Source organism: Clinocottus analis, unplaced genomic scaffold, assembly GCF_023055335.1.
Source record: "Clinocottus analis isolate CAN_PGR_092001 unplaced genomic scaffold, fCliAna1.0.p SCAF_3, whole genome shotgun sequence".
Classification (NCBI taxonomy): Eukaryota; Metazoa; Chordata; class Actinopteri; order Perciformes; family Cottidae; genus Clinocottus; species Clinocottus analis.
In genome coordinates this window covers 13,222,897-13,235,936 of record NW_027176042.1, presented here as the reverse complement: position 1 = coordinate 13,235,936, position 13,040 = coordinate 13,222,897, and the positions used below count along the sequence as shown (strand labels likewise).

At 40.4% G+C, this 13,040-nt stretch overlaps 2 protein-coding genes across 2 annotated transcripts in view; both read right to left on the bottom strand.

Moving 5' to 3' along the window:
- LOC137796352 (potassium voltage-gated channel subfamily B member 1-like) overlaps positions 1–2,547 on the bottom strand; it is a 33,883-nt gene extending 31,336 nt beyond the window's left edge. Inside the window, exon 1 of the mRNA XM_068594245.1 lies at positions 1,932–2,547. Coding sequence (XP_068450346.1) covers positions 1,932–2,486 — 555 coding nt within the window. The 5' untranslated portion in view covers positions 2,487–2,547. The remainder of the gene's footprint in view (positions 1–1,931) is intronic.
- Positions 2,548–4,994: 2,447 nt separating this feature from the next.
- LOC137796451 (prostacyclin synthase-like) lies at positions 4,995–12,049 on the bottom strand. The gene is made up of 10 exons (XM_068594388.1): positions 11,974–12,049; positions 11,157–11,280; positions 10,212–10,387; positions 9,784–9,927; positions 9,149–9,276; positions 8,400–8,581; positions 6,219–6,372; positions 5,808–5,989; positions 5,276–5,427; positions 4,995–5,157 (listed from the first exon to the last, which is right to left on the bottom strand). The coding sequence occupies exons 1-10, from the start codon at positions 12,039–12,041 to the stop codon at positions 5,007–5,009; spliced, it is 1,461 nt and encodes a 486-aa protein (XP_068450489.1). The 5' UTR covers positions 12,042–12,049; the 3' UTR covers positions 4,995–5,006.
- Positions 12,050–13,040: the final 991 nt, after the last annotated feature.

Here is a 13,040-nt window from a genome sequence, read left to right as displayed (position 1 = left end):
ACAAATGAGCTTCATGCAAGCGAGCAAATCAAACAGTCGCACACACAATTTACTTTGACGAGCGCTTTTATCTGACTCCGCAAGCAAAATCCCCGCTCGCGCGAGCAAAAGTTGCCCTTGCGCGAGCAAAAGTTGCGCTTACGAATTTTTAACCTGCTTGCTCTGAAAGCTTTAAACTGCACTCACGTGTCTGTTGCCTGCTCTCTCTCCAGTAGATTTTCTGACAGTAAGTGGGCGGACCGGCCACCATCGTATCTCTACATCTGATGGGTTACAATCCTCGTCTTTGGGTTGGCTGGATATCAGAATGCAATTCGCACCAGCAAACAATGGCGGATGAGAAAACAAAACTGAAAGTTGCTATTCTCAAAATACTACTGTTGTTGAGTCACAAAATGTAATTTTAGGATGTTGGCAGGTTAGAAGTTAGTTGTTTGAGCAGCAAATCTGTGGTCAGTTTGTCAAGAATCAACCGACTTAAAAAGCGAACACTTTTAGGTCCTGCTCTGGGACGGGTGAGCCGCGTCAGCACCGGGCGGTCAGCGCTCTGATGACCGCCGAGAGCAGCCTCATCCCGGCAGGATTTTTTGAAATTTGGCTTCAATTTCTCAGTATAGATTAAACATGAGACATAATTCCGTACTGAGCAAACTTTATTAGTTTATTAATCATTCACAGTAACATTACATCAGTTTGACTGAAAGGTTAAAATTTATAACTTAAGACTTTAATTTAACTTTTACTTTAAACTATAAACTTCAAACTGTCTTATTACTTTTGACCAAATTGTTGCAATTATATGTGTATCTATATAAATAGATAAGTATATATAAAATACATATTTATAAACACAATATATATATACAATTATATGTTTTTGGTCTGCCATGTCTCATACTGAATCCCAAGTTTAATGCAAAAAAGCTTTTTACCGCCTACTTGCAACTTCAGTCTAATGAGATGGTGATGGTGACTTGGTCTGCCCACTTACTGTAGGAAAGAAAATCTACTCGAGAGAGAGAGTGAGAAAGAGCAGGCAACAGACACACGAGCCAGTTTGAAGCTTCTGGAGCAAGCAGGTCAAAAATTCGCAAGAGCAACTTTTGCTCGCGCAACTTTTGCTTGCAGATTGATGTAAAAGCGCTTATCTAAGTAAATTACACGTGAAACTGTTACATTTGTGCTCTCTATTTATGACATTAATTTGCCTTCATAGAATATGCAGGAGAACAGTGTGCAGGCAATACATGGCTCAGGAACAGCTGACTGAAACCAATAAAGGGAATCAATGAAGGCTGTCATGTTTTCACCAACATAAAAAAAGGCTTTTTAATTGACTTGCCAGTAAAAACAGCACCTTTTCTTCTCAGAGTAATACAAGATTATTTAATTAAGTGGAATAACAGATTCCAACGTTATACTATTCTCCAATACACACCGATGAGGCAAATGTTTACTGACAGCTTTGACGTGCATAACAACATCTCCCTCTCACTTGAACTCCAGCTGCTCAAAGTGACAGATTAAAAGCACTGCATTGTATTTAAAGAGAGTCAGACATCAGATCAAACCAGTCTCAAAAAGCCTCATGTTTACTGCGTCTTTACTTATTTACTTACTTGTTTTTATCCAAGTTTTACACTTTCACTTGTATAGTTAAATGTTCTTTGTTGTTGTTGTTGTTGTTGTGTTATGATGCACCTTCCACTAGGACAAATTCCTGATTTGTATCAACTTACGTGGCAATAAAACGTTTCTGATTCTGATTCCGACATTTCTTATGTTCCTCCTTTTCTTTTTTGTCTTAAACTATTTTTCTAAATTCAAACCATTTTACCAAACTGCAGCGACCTTCCCTCCACACAAAAAATAAGTAATATAAACGTTATATCAATGCTATCCTCTCTCGTGTTGGCTGTGTAAGACATTACCTTAGCAGCAAATGATGAGCTTGGTTTCTCCAAGAGGTCCCAGAGCTTCTTCCTCTTCTCGGAACAACACGTGGTTGTAAACTCCTCTCCGACCCTCTCGCTCATATTCTCGGCCTCTCTCTTGAGCTCCTCGTTCATTTGCTCCTTTTTCTGGTGGTACCTGGCCTGGCAGCAGGACTCCAGGTAGATCTCGTCGATGCCCCAGAAGTCCAGCTCTTGACTGAACGAGAGGGCGCACATTTCTTCCATCATGTGCAACTTCCCGGTGCGGTAGAAGTTCAGAATGGAGGTAAAAGCTCCGGGGTGTCTGTCAAAAAAGTACTCGCTTTCATTCAAGCTGTAGTCATCGCATATCTCCATGATCGAGTCGTGGGTGTTGCAGTCCCTCAGCTTGCCCAGTCTTGTGCGGGGCAGCCTGTCCAGCGTCCTCCACAGGACTTCGTGGAGAAGACCCCCGACGTTGAGTCTCACTCGAAAGGCGTGGGTCTTGCTGCGGATGATGTCCATGGTATCCGGTGGCAGCGAGGTGGTCGACCGAGACTCTGTTTTGATCATCTTCGGTCAAGTAACCCGGTCACTTGAAAAGACTAGAAGATACAATTCGGCAGATTATGAAGACGTGGTCCGGCAGATGACCGCATCAGGGTGCCCCCTTGTTTCTTGTTGTGGCTGTAATTAAATAAATAAAAATACATAATTTAAAACACTGTTGAACAGCCAGTGTCGGTATCCCACAGTAGCAATGTCAGGTGGTTTATCCACTCATCAGAGAACCAAATAGATATTTTAATCAGCTTTGAGAGGCACAGCCGCTTGTCTTGCTGACAAGGGTGTCGGTGCGGGGGTGGAGAGCCATCCCAATGATAAACTGGACTTCACTTGTGAGCGCTGTCCGGTGCTGAAGCGCCTGTCTGTCACTCTGCAGACCTGCTATCCGCGCACTATGGTGCTGAAACATCTCAGCTCGGGAAGGAACAGAGATCAATCCTGATTCAAAGGAGCGTAGTCGAGAACTACTCGTGTAAATATGTGGATATTAATACTATTCCACATAATAAGATGGACTGATACCAACACTGCTTATCAACTTTGATTTGCAGCCCATAAAACATTAGATCAACCCCTCAGACCGGTCTGTAGTTTCAATTAACAATCAATTAAAGCAGTTCTTAAAGTTAGCTAAGGAAACATGGCGTAATAACTACATTAATTAGCGCGTATCTGAGTGATGCACAACAACTGCATTTTCGGGAAATATATGAATATTTCCTATGAGCTGAACGTCAAAGTACATATGGTGGTTAGCAGGACATACACAGGACATACACTATCAAATTGAAACCGAGTGGGCTATAGCCTAAACAAATTAAATAGGAGATGAACACAATGAATAAATACGTATACATACGTGCCTGCCGTTCATTCCGATCATCTTATGGACGGACATCAGCAGCATTTCAAGTGTAAACGCGTAAAAACTTGCTATGCCCGGTGCTCAGCTGGGAGCCGGTGGAGGCATCATGAGCTACGTGGCGACATGTTGGAAAACATAACAGTGTATCCTCGTGCCCAGTCCGCCCTGATCAGCCCTCTTCAGCAAGTAAACTATTGAGAGTAGCCCGGAATACTCTCGGTCTCGGTCCTCCACCTGCTCACAGTGAGTGAGAGCTGGCCGGCGCCTGCGACTGCGAACGGGATCCTGCAGGGGGCTGATTTCACTCACGCTCCTCCAGCGGCTGCAGCCTGTGAGTTTAACCCTCTCAGCGCCAGTGAGCCGCAGCTCACTGCGTCTACATGGCGTTTCTGCTCTGTGGAGCCGTGTTATGGATCAGCACGTATTAAATATAATTTAAAGAAGGTATTATGTATCCATAACGATTTCTGCAACACTGTAATAAAAAGTATTGCAACATTTGTATTATTTAACAATATCATATGATTTATATAACATATCAGTTTTGTTGTTGTTGGGTTTTTTTATCACAGGGACCATGAACAAGAAACATTGCCCTTCATAAAACAAGGCAACGTTGCTATTTTTCCTAGTTACTGTGCAAGTATAGTTGGATTAATAAAGCAGTACAAAGAAAAGTAGCCAATAAAAGAGTACAAAATGCAGTACTAAGGTAGTCAAAAGTATACAAACACCCAAGTCAGGCCACTAAACATATCATACATCTCTATGGGGCATACATTCAGACTGATAGAGACAGACCAGTAGTGTGATGCCTCCTAGGAATATCATAGTGATCGTATTCTTCCCTGGATGGTAGCCTGTAAATACTTAGTAAACTGGAAAGCGATAAGGAATACAATATCTGATCTACTGTAAGTCTGTGCAATAATACGATCAGACTTGGCAGAGACAACCCGACTGGCACACAGTCAGGCTCAGTGGGAAACTTCATCATTAAGCCACACAAAAGGGCTCAAAACAATTAATAGCGCTGATTTTGTCCCTGATTGTGCCCCAACATGTTTACAGGCTTTTCATTCTGAAAATATGAGTAGAAATAAGAACATATTCATTGCTGTGAAAACTTGCACTGTATCTTGCAGTCTGTTGTCCAACGAAGTAACTTCTTCGAGTAAGTGATCAGTTGATTTCCAAACAACATCTAAATCTAAACTTTCCACTCAGCTTCACTGTGCAAACAGCGGGCATGTGTCAGGGTGACAGATGTGTGGGCGGCTCTGTTTACAGAACAGGCAGTCCCCTAATTACGCTCATGCTCTGTATTTAATATACGAAACCATCCTCCAAAGCTGAACCTCTTACAGCTCTGAGACAAATGCCATTATCTTATTATTGGTTCGACTCACAAAATAATAATGTGGGGTGCAGCACAAACCTTAATATGACTGTATGAATTCACCCCAAAAAAATAATTTGACCAAAAAGACTTATGAAATTTGACAACACAATATTGTATTAATTACATTTATTGATAAATAACAAAATGATGATATACTATAATATAAATAAAGATTACAAAAGTAAAAAAGGGCATATTGATACCATAAAGAAAGTGCATGTGTTGTAACGTGCATAACTACCGTGTATTTACTAAACACCTAGTTTTTATTGCTAGGTTTGTATTTGACAAGCAAGTCCCTGTCCGGTTGGAGCATCCCAAATCCATATCGACTGGCATTTACTGCTGGCATCTGAGCATTTTGGTCACACAGCTCCAAATCATAGTCAGTCAACATCATGTAAACAAACCTGAAGAATAAATACAAATAAAACATGAGATTAGAAAAGTCAACTCCTCCAGTGTCGAACATTTTGAGGCCTTAGCTGATTGTAAAGTTACATGATGAACTCATTCTCGGACACTCACTGTCTGATTGTGTTGATGGCAAACTGCTTTCCCACACAGCCATTGCTCCCTGCGCCCCATGGCATGGTGTAATATTTCAGCCGCCTCCCTCCTTTGTAAAAATCTCTCTTCACTGATCCATCTTGATTCAGGAACCGGTTGTACTTGTATTTCTGGAAAGGAAACACATTTAGGGATGCAAGCAATTGGAAAATACATATTTATTCATGAAAGTTAGCTTGATCAAACAGTGTAATGTCTGTTTGTTTAAGTTCTGGTGGACCAGAGTTTCTTAATGCAGCATGCAATGTCCTTCCAACGCCTATTAGCTGTGTTTCTGTTCCCATGCTCAGCTAATCCCTCAACGGTCCACTGGGTTTGACCTCTCACTGGGTAACACAGGGTCAGCTTTGTAGGCGTGAATTGCACCTTACATGAACAACTACGCTAATTACATTTAAGTCTGCTGCCAAAAAGTCTCAAAGACAATTACTACTATACTCCTGTTGGCAGCAGTGGGAGTTTTTTATTTTAACAAGACAGCACAACAAACCTGTGGCTCGTGGTGAATCTCAGGGTCCATTTGAGGGCTGTTGAAGGGGAACAAACACACTCTGTCTCCTTTCCGTAGCAGGTACTCTTGGCCATCAGCCATATGAAGAGTCTTTTCCTGCACCACCTCTCTGGTGATGAAAGGGGCAGCAGTGAGTCTGAGTGTCTCTTCCAAGCTGCTATCTGGGGAGGGGCAGAAATAAATGTTATTAACAGCAAAAGAGCAGCAGCTTTTGTCCTTATTTGCAATATTTCTATATTTGTGTGCACTATATATGTACATAATGTGTATTATTTAATCTAGACTTTAGTTTTCACGTCATCTTAGTGACAATAAGACCAATCTGCAGTACCACCAATACATGTTTCTCTTTTCTTTTTTTTTTTACAAAAGCTGGGATCAAACTCTCACCAAACACAGGCGTGTCCATAGGTCTGTTCTGTGATGAGGTCTCTGAGGTTTCCATCATTGAGATCCCGCTGAACTCCCTTTTCACCGCTGCCAGAGCTTCAGGATTGGTCAATAAGTAGCCCAAGAGCCAAAATGCTGCAGGACCAACATTTCCCTGAAAACAGACAGAGACTCTCTTGAAGACAATGGTACAGGTGCCTCTCTCACTCTGGTGTTGCATAGTGACGGCCCAGGTGGTTGTTTGCTAATAGTAAATAAGAACATCAGTAGGCAGCCATAGTACTCTCATATATATATATATATATATATATATATATATATATATATATATATATATATATATATATATATATATATATATATATATATATATATATATAGTACAAGTTGACTTAAATTAAATAAAAAGGTCTAATGATTCTGAAGATCTGGCGAGATGAAAAGAAGAAAAAAACAGCTCCCTTTTATGTGTCTGGGATGAGAGTAGCCATGCTCCGGACAGTCTCACGCGGTAATGGTTTACTTAATAAGGAAAGCCATTGGAAACCTGAGGTCCTCTGACATCCGTCTGTGTCCAAAGGAAGAACAAGCTACGAAGCTATTTAGTTTTACAGCCAACTGAGGCGCTGTTTGCCAGGAGTAGACACATGCAACAGTATATGGAAATTCAACACAGTGAAACTGCCTCTTAAGTCACTGCAAATGCACCACAGAGTGTATTAAGGATTACTTTAAAATACATAAACACTGCTGATAATATGCTCCACAAGAACAAACCATTATCCACACTTGAAATGTATCACAGACCTGAGTGTGGGAGAGTTTCGAAATATTTCACTGTTTAAACATCATAGTACTAAAACTCACTGTGATTACAATACAGTTAGTCATTGCTGCAAAAACTGTCCAATAAATCATCTGCAGGTCATGAAAATACATGTTAAAAGCTTCCACTAAAGTTTGAGGGAAATAAAGACAGTGACGAAAAGTTATGACTCAAAACTCGTAATCAAATGGAAATTCACCACGATGACAGGAAGAAAAACAAAAAGGATGAGTAAGCACCCTGCAGTCAAATGTTGAAGTAAACATCTGATTAATGCTTTTGATGCAATAAACCCTCCAGCTGGCTGAAAGAAGGACTGTGTGAAGTCAAGAGCAGCTCAAATCCCTTTCAGCAGAAACACTGTGAACTGTGTGGACTGTAGTGACGGTGAATCCTATCATTTAGGTTGCCATTTCTCTTTTTTTGGACACGATACATCGTCATGACAAGATTCAGCCTCTTGAAGTCCATCACAATTAAAAAGTAGTCGAGACACACTATACTCCATCACAATTCCCAATCAAAGACAGAAAAACTGTAAGTGCAGCACACTCATGTGTTAAGTAAAAGTACTGCACAGTGAAGGAAGATTTTTAACTTAAAGGAAGAGTGTGTAACATATAGGGGTGCTAAGGGGCAGATATCAAATATGATGTTCATAACTATGATTTAATATTTAATCAGTGTATAATCACCCAAAACTAAGAATAATTGTGTTTTCTTTAGCTTTGAAACAGCCATTTACATTTCTATGAATGTGGCTCATCTTCCACGGAGTCCGCCATCTGGTACCGTCATGTTTCTACAGCAGCGCACAACAGACACTAACAAAACACTGGCTCCATTGCAAACCTTTTAGTATTTTGTGTTATCTGAAGGTAGTGATGCGTTCTGAAACCCAGTATTAAACAAGGATGAATAATTAACCCTGGCGCTACTGGTGCTTTTTTATCAGTACTTTAAAATGTTTTGATGTCATTTATTAACACACTGCAGCACACACTTGCTTTGGACTCTCTAGTTGAGCTACTACACACATTCTTTAACAATGTTTTATTATTTCAAACCATTTTATTTTAGTTCAAATCTCCATCTGCAAAGTACCCAGCAACTGCAGCTAGCATGTAAAAGTAGTGTAAAAAAAGTAAAAAGTAAAAAATTTGTAGAAAATGTAAATGGTCATGTGAAGTACGTCAAACTGTGCAACTGGAGTAAATCAACTTCACGACACTAGGGACAGCACAGAGCCACAGTAGCAGAAAGTTCATCCAAACAGAAAACTTTCCTAATCCATAGAGGTCAACTGAAGTTCCTGCTTTGCACACAAAGCATGTTTCTTCTGACGTCTCACTCACTTGTGTGGCCCAAAGTTGCATCAGTACTGCTTTCTTCTGCGTCTCCTCATTGGCCCCTTCCTCCCGCAGGAGCCGCCTGTAGTCGTGAAGCCAGGGACTCGACCCCGAGTCCTCAGTCACACCGGCTGAAGCCAAAAGCTCCCACAGCCTCTGCCGAACACCCTGGGCTGTCCTCTTCTCCTCTGTCACACAGACAAACGTCACAAAGTAAAGGCTCGAGTGAGTCACAGGCACAACAGAACCCGTTGAACGGAATGTGAACCAAAGCCCAGAAACATATACAGATATCCTTGAGCATAATAGGTGTGAGAGGAACATTATTTCAGGTATGACAAGAAGGACTGAGGAGGCGTGCGTAATGTTGTAATTGTCCGACTACAATTCTAAACAATGATATATAGCACACAGAGAAAGATGAGGCTTGAGGGAAACACAGCATATGCAGTAAGTTAAGTCCAATATTGGTCACAGTCTGTACAGGACTTCGATGATGATTTATGAGTCGTGAAAGAAAGTTTAAAAAAAAGGCTCCTTGACGTAAGCACGTGAGTAAATGAAACCCGCTATGGCAACTGCAAAACAAATAAATCTGCGCATGGTGTGCAGCAGGCACAGACAGACACGTTTGTCATTCATTTCGTCACTTTGCGTTCAGATAAGTGCAGGCTGCGTGACCCTGATGTCTGATGAGCTCATGGAGAATATCAGTGGGCACAACGCATTGTGAGAGTTGCTTTCAGCGTCAATACCTGGCTTTAGTGTGCCCCTTGCCATTTTGGTTAGGAGAGCGTCAAACTTCTTGTACTCTTCGTAGACACCTGAGGGGTCTGTGTTGTTGTTGTTTTGATCTCCCCCAAACAGCGTCAGGTACCCCGCCCTGCAGAGGAAGGAGATTTGTTTTACCTTGATGGAAAGATAACCAGCCGCCACAGTTTTTCCATTCTGAAAGCACACAAGCGATCCCCTTTCAAGTGGTATTTTTCCACTGGCCCACACAAGGTGCAGCATCTCGGTGGATGTCCCCATGTCACAGGGAAACATTACCCCATCTATTGTTTCACAATCCAGATATCTGCTTTCTCCTTTGTTTGCTAGTAAAACTTCATATCATGAAAGGCGGCTATACATTTTGACGAACATCTGCTTTGCAAAAGAAATTTGATCGGAAAGGTGACCTTGAACATTTATGTGAAAGAGTCAGCCTACATTTTTCTTGCTGGGTTTACAAACAGAGGACTGACTGGTGTGTAAACTGTTTAGCTGAAAGCTTTAGACATGATTGCTTCTTTTAACATAGTTCAGTGTGTGCGTGTGCGGGCGTACCTACGTGCCTGTGTGTGTGTGTGTGTGTGTGTTTGTGGTTCGGGGGGATGGCAACTCTTACTTGAAGAGTAGGCTGTATGAAAAGTTGAATAGTCCCTCCTTTTTCCAGTCTTTCTGGTTCTGAGGCATTTCAGCTTTGAGTGAGGCCTGCAGGTGTCTGCTCATAGTGTTGTTCAGGGCGGCAAAATTCACTCCCAGGAAGTGCCTGTGAACACACAAAACACTAAAATTTAGGTATTTCTCCTCCTTTCTTTGATGTATGCCAGTGTTTCGTAAGAACAGGTGTCAGAGCAAAAGCAAAACAAGAAGCCATATAGATTTCCCAAAATAGAAAAGTTGTTTTAAAAGAAATATCCCCACCCATACTATTTACAAGAATATAGTGGGAGGATCTCCACAAACCATTTTCGCTTCTACATTTATATGAAATGAAATTGAAAATATACATAACAAGCTTCCAGTTAGGAGTATAAACAAATGAGGGCATACTTCTTCATTATTGCTTTGGCCTTAGCTGGCTGGTGACATGGGAGCTGCAGGTTGAAGATCCTCTCCATGAGCACCTGTGCATAGCGAGTAAAGTCCAGGGAGTCGGAGTCGTTGATGACCGTGTCGTACGAGTGCGGATCCAGCAGTACCGTCACGTAACGTCCCGCAACACGCACCTGTACAGCAGTGCCAAAGTGAGAAATGAGTATAATATACATAAACAGATATAACTCTTTTTGCAAGCATTTCTGAGTGCTTAACTGTTTTAGAAAACACAGTTAACACCACAGCTATATATTATACCATAATACTTTGTTTTAATTAATATGATGTCTCTTTAATCTTAACTGTGTTGTCAGTTCATAAGCAAACCATATTCATCCCAGTTTATGTGATATCTGTTGAAATGCAAGATTTTTTTTTATGAATACATAACTTGGAATCCCATTTCTTGGAAAATTATTTGCTAATATCAAACTTAGTATTTGGATTCAGGATAAATCAATCCTAGTATATTGAGATTTTTTTTCTTTATGTTATTGTATCTGTAACATTTTTCTAATTCACTACTCATGATTTCACTTTTCTCCTCTAAACTTAGCATTAAAACTGACATTTGATACTAATAATGCAAATAATAAATCATCAGAAAATCCTACTCATAAAATTAATTCTTGACTTTAGAAACGGTGGTTGACAAAACAAGCTGACCTCCAAGTCCATTTAGTAGCTGATCTATCTCTCACATTATCTTCTTCAGTGGCGGTAGTGTCAGGAAATTGTCATTTTAAAAGTTTTTAACAGTTTTCAAGCAGACTTTGAAGCTAAACTATTGAATGAATATGAAGTCCAAAAGTGCTCATACACAATTAACATTTAAGTGTCTACAGGTGAGACCAATGTGCATCTTTATGTTTATGTTTCTTTATGTTTTCTTCTACTCACTGTGAAAATGTCACCGTGTTTCCGCTTCATTCGGTTTAAGAACTTGAAAGCATCTTTTCCAAACTCAAGTGCATGGCCTAACCATGGGATAACTCCTTTATCTAGAGGAGGATCACTCTTCGATCTAAGAAGGAAAAGAAAGAGAAAGAAAAAATACAAACAAGAAAAGAAAAGTCAAAATGATTGTGTATTTTCAAGTAGTTGCTACTTTTAAGATGCTCACCCATAGTTTTATTGGGCACTTTATCTTTACTGACAGTTTTAAAGATGGGGACACAACTAACAGTCCTGGACAATAAACAGCACAACTAACAGTCCTGGACAATAACAGAGCCACAGTAGCATAAAGTTCATCCAAGCAGAAAACTTTCCTCATCCATAGAGGTCAACTGAAGTTCCTGCTTTTTAATCTCATTGGACACAGGCATAACGTTTGATTTAAAATAGTGCAGGTTGTGTGTTTTATCGTGAAAATATGGGTATAGATTAAAGGTCAACTCAACAATAATTAAAAAATCTGATTTGCAACGGTCTGAAAGGAAAACAAAAAACAGTAAAGCTTCACAAAAAGACACGTGTACCGCATGCCTCTGACTGGAGAATGAACAACCTGCTCAACTAATACAATACATGGGTTCATCACAACGTTATTAGCGATACACTTGACTGCACAGTTATTACAAGAGCATAATTGACAAGAGCCCAACTGATTCAGTGTCAAACGGAGTATTTACGCATGCGTTCCCTGCTGTGACAAATATGGCAGTATTTACAACATGTACACAGGGCAACACAAGTGAATCAAGCAGTAGCTCACCTCGATCTGTGTGTGAGAATAAAGTAAAGCAGGACAGCTTGCCCCAGCAGAAAAAGGGTCCAGATCATCTCGTGTGTTTACGTTCCTCGCTGCGCAGTCAATGAAGTCCCATCAGCTCTCACGTGGCTTTTTATGAGCTCACATCGACGTCACTGTGTTGCTCTCTCCCATCGGTCATGAACTTGCACACCGCTCGTCTCACTACTAAAGAGTCTGCGGGTGTGGGCGTACTCGCTGACATCATGCCCGTTGACTTTGATTGACAGAGACATAAATAATATTAATTAAATTCCTCTTACGCTCGTTTCACGAGCTGCTCGGCTAATCGTAGGTCATTTGTTCCTGTGCAAGAATAGATGACCTAGAACAGATCAATATTAGCGTCAACCTTTTAGTTTTTTGATGATGGGGAGGTATCCGCACTTATCTGTCTGACTTTGAAAAATGTCCGTACTCAAACTAACAATATGAATCCTGTTTACAGCATATTAGTTTAAAACATGGCATTATTGTCATGTTAGTTCATTACTATACAAATATATACAAATCACTTAGAAGAACCTTTTGTGGTCTTGTTTACTAATTTCATGAGTTTTTTTTATTAGTATTAAGAATGAAATGAATGAAACGTACTTTATTAATCTCCAAGGAGAATTTTTTTGTCGTACTAGCAGCATCCCAATGCCATAAGCTAAGCTAAACACACAGATGATAAAATAAAATAAATAATAACAGGAACTGCTTAGAAACGTACTATGTATACTTTCCCTTGGCACTAGTTGTCGGGTTAGGCAACAGTTTACTGAAAGCTTAAAGGAAGTTATAATCCTGCATGGAATGGCTCACGCACACCGCATGTGTCACTCATCAATACTCTACTTCCCTTATGACTTTTTAGGTGATTTTATCTTCCTACTGTGTTCAGGTCAGCACGTTCACCATGGAAGCATGACTGAAACACTGATTAGAGGTTTGCAGTCTCATTGTGAGGCTTTCACCTACTGTCTCCTCCAGCAGGTCAAATATAAAATAACAGTAACAGATAATGATAATTATCATACTAATTC

Excerpts from the sequence above, each read along its gene's own strand:
- LOC137796451 (XM_068594388.1), bottom strand. The coding sequence starts at position 12,041 with ATGATCTGGACCCTTTTTCTGCTGGGGCAAGCTGTCCTGCTTTACTTT. Across the intron at positions 9,928-10,211 it reads GCCAAAGCAATAATGAAGAA|GCACTTCCTGGGAGTGAATT; the intron begins GTATGCCCTCAT and ends GTGTGTTCACAG. Across the intron at positions 9,277-9,783 it reads TCATACAGCCTACTCTTCAA|GGCGGGGTACCTGACGCTGT; the intron begins GTAAGAGTTGCC and ends CTTCCTCTGCAG.